The 11,959-nt window shown below is 37.7% G+C and overlaps 1 protein-coding gene across 3 annotated transcripts in view; it reads right to left on the minus strand.

The window, feature by feature from the left end:
- Pla2g4a (phospholipase A2 group IVA) overlaps nt 1-11,959 on the minus strand; it is a 140,409-nt gene that overhangs the window by 86,396 nt on the left and 42,054 nt on the right. For all 3 annotated transcript variants that reach the window (XM_004643980.2, XM_023704119.1, XM_023704118.1), the window contains one exon: nt 4,639-4,720. In XM_004643980.2, coding sequence (XP_004644037.1) covers nt 4,639-4,720 — 82 coding nt within the window. The remainder of the gene's footprint in view (nt 1-4,638; nt 4,721-11,959) is intronic.

Genomic DNA, 11,959 nt, shown 5'->3' on the forward strand with positions numbered 1-11,959 from the left:
GAAGAAGAAGAAGAAGAAGAAGAAGAAGAAGAAGAAGAAGAAGAAGAAGAAGAAGAAGAAGAAGAAGAAGAAGAAGAAGAAGAAGAAGAAGAAGACAGAATGCGGAGTTTAATATTCACCCAGCCAGCACACTTAGCCCCAAAACTATGGCACTACACTACCTGCTACATGTCACTTTTACAATTTCTTATATAAATTTGGAAGTAAGAGTTCTCTTAAGAACTCTAACTTAATGGAACCTAATTATTTCTGAAACAAGAATCGGACAATAATTTTGTTTCAGGCACAACTGTGAACTTCAAATACCTTCTTCCTACTCTTAAGCACAAGAATGTAAAATGGGCTCGGCGCCGCATTCTGCAGATGGATGGTTCATGTCCTTATCAGTATTCAATGTCCAGAGCTCAGCAGCTGTATCTAGGAAAGGGCTCTTGACTGTCTTGTTCTTGCCTGACTCAGTGCTTTCAGGCGAAAACAAGAAAATGGGTTGAAAAGTTATGATTAAAATGTTTCCACTGAGTGCTGGCGATATAGCTCAGCGGACTAAGCACCTGTTTAACCAAGCACAGGAACTGGGTTAGATTCCCAGCACCACATGCCACACTGGCCTCATCCCTGGGATTGCTGAGTGAACCACCAAGATGCGGCTTGATGGTGCACACCTGCAATCCCAGCACTGGGAAGACTGAGGCAGGAGGATCACTAGGAGTCCAAGCTGCATAGTGGAAAAAGAAAAGGAAAGTTTTTCTATCTCTCCTCAAGAGGAAAGACAAGCCATGGAGTGAATTTGTTGAGACAGTCTAACAGCATAGAAGGGGATTTCTAGGCATAGCTAGTTACAATAGAGAAATTTATGAAGGAATAAAATAAAATGATATAATTTCAATAACATCTAAACTAATACAGGTTTTTACCAGGAAATAGCCTTTGCCTTGTGTGGCATCCTTAAAAGAACCCACACACATACGTAAGCAAAAAAGAGCCACAGTAGGAATCTTCCTTTCATCTTTACCAGCACAAAGAACTTCATGGAAATTTGCCTTTTAAAATAAATATAGACAATATAAAATCAGAATACAGTGGAGGATTCTGTCATCTTGGTTTTTCAGGTCTTAGGATTTTTTAAAAATAGTTTTAAAGTTCTATTGTTTGTCTTAAAGATCTTTGATATACAAATATGCTAGATACAGCTCAATTAGTACCTTGTAGTTTCTACAGGTCAAGTTCATCAAGTAGTATCATCAAAATCCTTCTCAGAAGAGTACCCCTGTATCTTTTCCAGTATAGCCTCTTAAAAGTTCTCAAAAATAAAGTGCCTGAAGTACAAAATATGACTTCATTCTCTCAGACTAAACATTAGGAAATGCATGCCTCAGAAACTTTTTCATGACCCTTCTCCCTATCTCTGACTTCTTGGAAACTCCTCATGTAGATCAAAAACAAACACCCACCCTTCAGAAAACAAACAAGACACGCTGAATTACAAATGCTGAATAAACATTTGAACAGAAGGCCTGAAAAGGCCTTTCTCCTGTGTCCAATCAATTCTAGTGGCTATTGCTTCCACAGATCTTTTACTTTAGAATCAGACCACCTGTAGTTAAAGAGTCTAATTTACATCACACACTACAGGGATGCAAAATGGCGCAACAGCATTACTCACTCCCCTTTATATTAGAATAAATGACCACAGCCAAGTTCAGGAAGACTGTGGAATTTGCTAAGGAATTTCACCCGTACTATTTGAGAGACACAGAGTCTAAAATTTGATCTGCTTTGAGACTTATTTTAAACATAATGACACCCATTGTCTCTATATAATAGAATTCTACATTGGAAGCAAAAGGCTTCCACTGCTGCTTTGTCTAAGAGATAATAACTATATTTTTAAAGTCAAATGAGCCCTGCCTTTTGCATATATGGCAAGTTACTGACATAGTGTTTTATACTATAGAGAATGGATTTTTTTTTTTTTAACTAACAGTCCAGAATGTTGGGTTTTAAGATCTGTAAGTTTTTCTTAGATCAAAGGGAATACCAGGGGCTGGGGAGATGGCTCAGTGGAATAAGTGCTTCCCTGGCAAGCACAAAGGCCTGAGTTCAATCCCCAGTTCTGCCAAAAAAAGAAAAAAAGGGAATACCAGTCATTACATATGCCTCCTAATGTGGCTTCTTTTCCACAGGACACCTCTTTTCAGTTTTCTCATTTAAGATAATGAAAATGCAAAGAATCAAAAATAAGCTAAGTGAGAAAAAGGCTTAAGAAAAATGTTGACAAAAAAAGAATGATTGTATGGGCTAACTCTAAAATTTCAAATGTAAGACTGACTCAGCACTGCTTGGAGGATGTCACCCTTGCCTGCCTTCCCACCAGTGAAATCCACTGCACATCCAAAACCTGTGCCATGAGATTCTAGCCCTCCTTCCTCTCCTTACCGCTGATGTCTACCAACCTTCTAAGCATCCTTCCATCCATCTCCACGCTCACCGGTGGCTTGGGCGCAGAGCTCACATTCTTTCTTGGGATATTTAGCTCTGCTCTCTGCGTCCTTTTTTCCACTGTTGTTTCAATGAGCCCAAGTCTTTACTAATTTTGTCCTTTCAGTGAACTCAAGATTTTTTTAATTATTATTATTTGGAAAAAAAAATCTATTTTCCACATTATCCTCCAAAATATTTAATATATTTAGCATGCTATGGTCAGAAAATGTTTGAATGAAAACCCAATAGTGTGACTTGCTACTTTAATGCAATCCAGTCCTTCCTTTGCATATTTAATAAAATGGCATTCCTAGTTCTTATCTTGCCAGTATCATTTTTCCTCCAGTACAGGGCTCTGCTATTTGTTTAGCTGGACCTATACTCGATTCTGAGAAGCACTTTGCTCTTCTTCTGCTTTTGTGTATGTTGTTTTCTCTCCCAGAAATTTCTTGCTGTCACCAACAACATGTTCTTTCAGATATTGGTTTAAAAAGAAATTATATGTGTCATATGCATTTATAAACTCCCTATAATACATGTAAATATTATGTATGATAAATATATACTAATAAAAACTCCAAAGGATAATAATTTAAATGTCACATTGGTAGCTGTGATATTTGACATATATATATTCTTTGGTTTTAGTCAATAGCTTCTGGTTTATAATGCCCTTTCTTAGGTAAACTATAGAAACTAGTTCCTCAAGGCGAATTACAGAAATTCTTATCTTCCTTTATCCTTCTCCCTAGGAGCACTCCCTTAAGAAGTGCTCAGATCTTCCCTTAGATCTTAAAATCTTTTCTCATTCCTTAGGAGTTCCTCCCGTAACTGAAGGGGAAGAGCCTGAGAATTCTAAAGCAGATAGCGCTCAAGGGCTTTCCCCACCTGGTCTGTCAGCACACAGGCAATGAAGTCTGTATCGCGACCCAAAGGACAGGGTTCCGGAGCTTCCACTGGCTAACACTAAGAGGATCCTGGAGGATGACATTTGAAGAAAAAGTGTGCTCATCCTGTCCCCTTTCTCCTGCACCTCACCTACACAACTTTTCATCTGTATCCTTCGAAACAATTTCCTGGAAAGAGTATTTCCCTGAATCTGTGATCTGCTCAAGCAAATTGCCGCGGAGGAGCTTAGGGGAATTCAGATTGATGGTCCCTTGGTCAGAAAAGCACAGGTAAAGCAACTTCAGGCTTGCAACTGGTGTCTAAAGTACGTTTGGGATTGTGGGGCTGTGGGAGGAGCTGAGTCCTTGACCTGGGAGGGCCCCATGTGTGCTAGTGGAGAGAAGTCCCCACGCGGGTGGTATTACCATAAGTCATCAGTGTTGATTGTTGTGTGACAGCCAAGGAAAACAAAACAGGCAACAAATCTGCAGGGAGGATGCCCATGTTTCCCACAGGATTACTTGACAATCTTATTCTTTCTGCAAAATTTGTTTCAAGGACAAACTATCCATATATGATTTTTTTTTTCTTTTTTTGCAGAACCAGGGATTGAACTCAGGCCCTTGCGCTTGTCAGGCAAGTGCTTATTCTACTGAGCCATCTCCCCAGCCCCAATCCTTCTTATATTTTGACAATAACCTAAACCCACTATCATATATTTTTTGTTTATATTTCCACCACCATGAATCTGAATCATTTGAATTGTAACATTAACAAGGACACTTGCTTTTAAAAGCAAGAAGGCCATCACTCAGAAGTTAATCAACCAAGTTATCCTCAGAATGCAGTGTGCACATCATCCCTGGCTGTCCTGCAGCAGTTTCTATAGCTATCCTATATATAATAAACACACTCACAGGCTTAAGAAATAAACTATTTTTAATCCTGCAAACACAGTATCTCACAGAGGCAGCCTGTCTGAAGCCTTGACTCAGCACTCTCTCCATACTGAATTAGAACTCTGAATTGGGAAAGATCTACTGGCACACACTTGTCCTTTTGTCCGGCCGCAAGCACTTTCCACTTGTGGAAATCCAGAGCGCGGGGCTATTCCACCAGATACCACCGCCGGAGCACTGTTCACAATGTGACATCAGAAGGTCACCCTGATGAAAGGAGCCAAAGTTCCTGGCTGGTCAAGGAAGTCAGGCCACCGAGAGCTGAACCATAACTAAGCGTTTTCAAAAATAAAACAAATAAGATACTTACGCATGTCGCCAAAGGCCCCCTTCGTCACTTTGGTGGCATGTAATACCACTACTGTGAATTTATGGGAATACTGATGCTCCACCTAGAAATAAAGAAAAAAACAATAATAATAAAGTTAAGTAAGGTGTCAGTGTAGAACTTCAGCGTTTCCTTGAAACTAATTAAAAACATCCTACTTGAAAATAAATAACATGCATACCAGAAACATTCTTTGATGCTAAAGTCGTTCCTTTTCTGGCTCTTCTTTCCCACCACACAATAATTGAAAAATTTAAGACATGTTTTCAAATGTCACTACACCATCCCTCAGAGCACTGGTTTGCTGAAGGTTTACCAAGTACTTCTGAGGAAACACGTAGATGACGACAGAGGCGTGCTGAGAGCGTGCGCAGGTTTTGTACTAGCTGACCAGGAAGTCCTGGTTCAGAAAGGTGAACTCTGAGTAGAAATGTTTGAATTATCTGAGGTAGTTATTGTTATCAGTCAGTGCCAACAAAAAGTCTTTATGTGGGTGTTATTTCAAGGGCAGTTTTCAAAACAGTTTGAAAACCAACATAGAAACCTCTAAACTACTTCAATGTAATTATTTTTTTTTTTAATCAACCACATACTTCACTGCTAAAAAGTTTTGGTAGCCTAATACATTGCATTTGTATTATGAAGATTAACAGGTAGAAAATTTTATTAGATACCTCACCTAGATGGAAATCAATTATTAAACCACCCTACTCACTAAAACAGAAGGAAAAAGCAAGAACTCATCAAGGGTAACTAAAAAGATGACAAGATCCTTAAAGATCACCATTTTTTGTTTTAATTTTAGGAAAGTCTACCTCACTGAATTTTCATAAGCCTATGTAGCAGTTTAAAAAGTCTGCAATTAATTTAAAAAAGCTAATAATGATAGCACTGTGATTAATGACAGCCCAAAAGCAAGAATATAAGAAACTATTATAAAAATGATAGATTCATAATGACCAATAGTCATGGGATAAAAAGGCAAAAGTTATATAGTACTCAGCTTCTAAAAGAAGCACTTTTTCTAAAAATTAATTAATATTCACATAACACTAAAAAGATAAAAAAGTGAAGTTACTTATATTGAACAATTTTGCTTAAAAAGGTAAGCTAAATTCAAGACAATCTTTATTCAACTTTACTTTCAAGGAATAAGCATATAATTACATTTACAATAGCAACAACAAAAAAAATGGGTTTTTAAAAGTGCATTTTGTACAGGGTCTATAGGGTCTCACTCTGTAGATCAGAATCATAGTGATCCTCCTATTTTCAGCCTCCCAAATGCTGGGATTACAGGAGGGTTCCACCACACCCAGTCTCAATCACTGTCTCAGTGTGCCCCAGGGGACAGGGCCAGCATGGCAGGCTGGGGATCGAACCCCCTTCCGCAGCGTCTACCTAAGCAAGTGTTTTAATCCACTGAACTATCTGGCCAGCCCCCAAATAAATATCGGGCACAAGTTCCTTAAGAGAAATGGAAGACTTGTGTTCTAAAAGCAGAAAATATATTTGAACCCAACTAAAAATCAACTAATCAAAGAAAGATATATCAAGTGCATTAATTGGAATGTTGCCATTGTTAAATTATAAATATTGCTCAAACTTATGTATAGTTTCAGCATAAATTCTTTGAAAATTCTGGCTGCTTTTTTCACAAATTGACAATTATTAATGTCAATACTGAATATTAAATATATAACGTTCTTATTTGTAAAGTCAAACATCCACAAAGAATAAGAAGTTATATTTCCAAAAATTAAAAATTCACAGTTCTTGCCCATGAAGAATTTATGAATTCTGGGTATGCTGTGTGTGCTCATATTTCTGCGTGTGTGTGTGTGTGTCTGTGTGCATGCGTGCATGTGTGTGTGTGCATGTGCATGCATGTATGTGTGTGTGCACTCAAAGGTAGAAGGAAGGGATAGATTTGCATTTTAATTAAATATTCATATTATTATTATGCAGTACATATTATACTGAGATACTTTTTAAATAATGTAGATCAAAAGCTATAACTCATGAAAATTAAAATGTTTTCATTTAATTAATCTTATATTTTCTATTAGAAATAAAGTTTATTTAAAATGTTTGTTTGCAAAAAACTCTATACTTAAAAAAGTCAAAGGAATACAACATCTAAAAGTTCTAAATAGCCAAGAGTCATTTTATATTAACGAAATAATTAAACACAGATTATAATACAAATGTTTGAGTGTGTATTACAAATATAAACAGAAGGGCTGGGGAGATGGCTCAGTGGAATTAAGTGCTTCCCTGGCAAGCACAAGGGCCTGAGTTCAATCCCCGGTTCCGCCAAAAAAAAGAGACAAATATAAACAGTAAATGCACTCCTACCCCCAAGAAAAGAGTGGTTTCATAAGTGATAATGATAATTCTGAAGTTTTACTATGTAAAACCAAATCTATAAAGATTTTGCAGTGGAGATATATATTTTCTTTTTTTATTAATTTTATTTATTTATTTATTTATGTGTGTGTGTGTGTGTGTGTGTGTGTGTGTGTGTGTGTGGCCAGCTCAGCCCACCAGGGAGCGGGTTTGGCTGGCATGTGGTGCTGGGGGATTGAACTGCGGTCCCTGTGCTTTGCTGAGCTAGTTCTAAATAGGTGCTTTAGACCACTGAGCCATCTCACCAGCCCGAGATATATATTTTCTACGTAAAACCCAAAACAATTTTATATTAAATATGCCTGGTTAAAATTATGCAAAAAGGGGGCCGGAGAGATAGCTCAGTAGGATAAGCGCTTGACTGGCAAACTCAAGGATCTGAGTTCAATCCCCGGGTCCGCAAAAAAAAAAAAAAAACATTATGCAAAAAGTGGAGCTGCATATTGAGACCTTGTACCAAATACATTTTTAAAAAATCATGCTTTAAAAAAGCAAATAATGAGTCAGGTTGCAAAAGGTACAAAACTAATTTCAATATTTAAATTACCATCAATTGTTCGGCCATGGAGGTTATGCGTGACAGAATAAACCAATAAACCTCCAGACTGTAGTTAACTATAACTTAGTATAGTCAAGCCACGCTAAGAATTACATCTCATTTTTCCTCAGAAATCACACAGGAACAGAGCACAGTGAAATATGTAAAAGTAACTTCTCTTTGAGTGAGAAAACTTATGTAGTTCTGTATTCATTCTATAACATTAACTTTAAAAGTAAAGAGAAAAAAAACTTTCTTGGAACAATAGAAGTTGAAGAATTCTTTTTAGCATGACATCTGCCTTGCAGCAAATGCTAAAAGAACTCCTTAAGGAAGAAAAGATTACAAATAGACACAGATCTGCATGAAGGAAAAAATCCAAGCATGGCAGCAAAGGTCTATAATCCCAGCACTCAGGAGACTGAGGCAGGAGAATCACATGAGTTTGAGGCCAGCCTGAGATACGTAGTAAGTTCAAACTACATAGTGAGACCCTGTTTCAAAAAGATAGAAAAATGAAAAAAGCATTGTACAAGGAATAAGTGAAGATAAAATTGAAAGTTTTCCCACCTTCCCTTACCTAATGTAAAGGTAGGGGAAAAAAATTATAATTGATAAGCTAAGAGAAGAAAGAAAATAGAATACTTTTAATAAATTCTCTTTTTCAAAAGTGAAAGAAATAAAAAAAGTAAAGACACTCTTAGAAGTCTCTCTCATAGAAGCTTCGCTCAAAGTGGTCAAAAAAAAAAAAAAAAGACTCAACTATATTTGTCTGTAAGAAATCCACTTTAAATTCAAGCTACTTTAGGGTCTGCTGGATAGCTCAGTGAATGAAAGCATCTGCTTAGGCAGATGCAGGGACCAGGGTTCGATCCCTGGTGTGCTGTGTTGGCCCCGCACCAGAGGCGCACTGAGATGGCGATTGAGATTGGGCGATCCTAGCTCTTGGGAGGCTGAAAATAGGAGCATCACTAGTACTCTGATCTGCACAGTGAGGCCCTGTAGCCCCTGTACTTAATACATTAAAAAAAGATAAGAAATTTAAGCTACTTTAAAAAAATCCATTTAAGCTACTTTAACCCATTTTTAATTCATAAAAATTAAAAGTAAAGGAGAAAGCTTTACCAGGGTAGCATTAATCAAAGAAAGCTAGAGCCGTTATATTATTTTCAGACAGAGGAGACATTAAAGCTAAGAAAATTATCAGGAATAAAAATAATATACTGCTAAAGGGACAAATTCTTCAAGAAGTCATAATAAACCAAGCGTGGTGGTTCACACCTCTAATCCCACCATCTGGACCACTCAGGCAAGAAGAGTCACACAGTGAATTAAAGTCCAGCTGGAACAACATGGTGCGACCATCTCTCCAAAGGGAAACAAAAGAAGCCGGAGTACTTAATATGCATGTGCCACGCAATGTAGTATCAATTCATAAGGGGAAAAACTGGAAGATAGCAAGGAAAAATAAAATGATTCGTCACTATAACAGATGGTGCCAACATCCTTCTATCAGAAACGGACACAGATAATATTATTCAATAAAAATAATTAAATCCAGTGGCACCATCAGTCAACTGGATACAATAGGCTTCTACAGAGATCTTCATTTAATAAGAGCAGAATACGCATCTTTTGTTAAATTCACATGGAATAGTCACCAACATAGACTATGCCCTGGGTTATATCACGTGATAATTTTTTTTTCTTTCTGTATTTTAGGGAAGGGTCTACAGGGTGTCCAGGGTCTCACCAGATTGGATTTGTAGTGATCCTCCTGTTTACAGCCTCCGAAGTGCTGGGATTACAGGCGCACACCACCACACCCAGTCTCAATTGCAGTCTCAGCGTGCCCTGGGTGTGGGGCCGGCACGGCAGGCCCAAGGATTGAACCCTCGGGCCCTGCACCTGCTTGCAGATGCTTTAATCTGCTGAGATATTTGCCCAGCCCTATCACATAATAAATTTTAAACAAATAAACCTCACATATTTATTGTCAGATTATAATCGTATTGATAAAAATAATAGGAAGAGAAGTGGAAATTTTGAAAATAAATAAAGTTTAAGCTATACACTTTGCCACTTGCGGTGATTCAACCCTCTAATCTCAGCACTCAGGAGGCTGAGGAAGGAGGATCATTGCATGTTCAAGACCAGCCTGGGCTACAAAGTGAGCTCAAGACCAGTCTGAACTGCCTAGAAAGACCCTGTCTCAAAAAGAACAACAACAAAAAAAGAACAACAACAAAAATCAATGTAGCTGAAAAATCCATCCTTTAAAAAGATCAAGAGATCTATAAGCCTTTATCCAGGATACTTTGAGGGATGGGGGGTGAGGAAGGAAGGGAGGGAGGGAGGAAGGGAGGGAATTCAATTTACAGAAATAAAATAAGGAATAACAACAAGATACCATATACAGATCCCATGCACATTAAAAGGATAACAAAAGGAATATTATAAGCAATTCTATGTCCATAAATTCTACACAAAACAATCTATCAAAACTTACACAAAAAGAAATAAACAATTGAATAGACTCACATTTCACAAATTAAACTGATAATTCATAATCTTTTCTGTTTTGGCTTATGTCTAGATGTTCCCCTAAGGTCTCATTTATTAACTCACAGCTGGGAGTTGAGGGAGGTGCCTGTGTGGTGCCGAGATGAGCTGTGTAGCTACCAAATCAGTCCACCAACTAGTTTGGCACAGCTCTGGGTGTAGATAATCAGAAGGCCCACCCTGGGGGTGCATGGCACCACCAAGGAAGCAGAGCCTGGAAGGGGTAAGAGGGAGCGAAGGCCCTGGAGGCTGGTGCTGCTGCATCACCTCCCTGGTCCACCGCCTTCTGCCGAGCCACACAGTGACCTGTTTCTCATCTGAGATGCCCTCTGCCATGCGCCACCTGCAGTGGAGCCAGCCAACTGTGAACTGACACCTCTACTCATTGTAAGCTGAACTAAACCTTTCCTCCTTTAAGTGTGAGTGATGGGTGTTTTGTCTCAGTGACAAGAAAAACAACTAAGACGTTCTCAAATTAAAAGCATAATAGTTCATATTGGGTTCGCTAATAAATTCCAACAAATAGTTAAGAAATTCTATCATTTTTTTCACAATATCTTGTGGAAATAGAAGCAAGAGAACGTTTCTTAATTCATTATAGGAGATCAGCATTACCTTAATTCCAAAACCAAAGGCATTACAAAAAAAGTGATTTTAATAAATTAATATTGCTTGTGAACATAAATCCAAAAGTAATCAATGTGGTATTACAAATTGAGTCCATCTGGATGAGTCACGGCCATTGCTTGACCAATTTGCTCTCCAAGGTACTGTACGTGGTGGTTTCTGGGTAAATCCTGAGATCGGACTGAACTTGACAGATGCAAAAGTTACATTTTTAGTTATATAGGTCATGCTTTAACTTGGTCTTAACCATCCAGCAGAAAAGTATAAACACGATGTATAAAAAATAAAGCTATATTAATATGCTGAGCTGTAAAAGGCTCAAGTCAACAACTTCTGACAATTGCCAGTTGTGCTGATAACTCACGACTATTATGGACTATTGGACTATATTGGGTTGTTTTGCTGAAATCAAGTACCTACAATCTTTGGACTGGCATCAAGTATGAAAAGGTCCTTGAAAGACTTCTCCAAATACAGCTTCTCTAATGTCTAGAAATGGAACACCCATCTCTGACAAAACAAAACAGAAAAAGGGGATATGTTGGGAGCCACGGAAGCTAGGAAATTGATCCAATGTGTGTAGGTGGGACTAGGCCTCAGTGTCTAAAGCAAACAAACTACCTCAATCCTGAGATAAACATCCTGTCTGCTTAAGGTTAGTTATTAGTTGCTAGGCAACCTTGTACCATGTGTTACTAACTTTGCAAAAAAAGTATAAGGACTGTTTTATTGTGAAAAATAAATACATAAATAATTTTTTAAAAGAATAAAGATTTAAGATTTCTTGAAAGCATGAAGTAATATTCAATCATATGTCCAATCCTGCATAACTATGTCTGCTAATCTGAGCAACAGATTTGACAATAAAAATAGATAATATATCAATCATTGTTAATCAGCTATTCTTTTATTGCAAATCTGTAACATATGTATTGTTGTATGTTACCTGTTTCTGTCTTTGTTTTCATTTTTCATGCTTTTGTTTTTGCTCTTCAAAATAAAATTAAATTACAAAAAAAAAACCAAAAAACAGAATTTCACTAAATGGGGCTGGAGAGATAAGTCAGTGGTCTAGGCACCTGCCTGGTAAATGCAAGGACCCAGGTTTGATCTCCAGTACTGTTATGGTTTGTGTCTAGTTGTCCCCCCAAAACCTCATGCAGTCAT

Source organism: Octodon degus, unplaced genomic scaffold (genome assembly GCF_000260255.1).
Source record: "Octodon degus isolate 3935 unplaced genomic scaffold, OctDeg1.0 scaffold00188, whole genome shotgun sequence".
NCBI lineage: Eukaryota > Metazoa > Chordata > Mammalia > Rodentia > Octodontidae > Octodon > Octodon degus.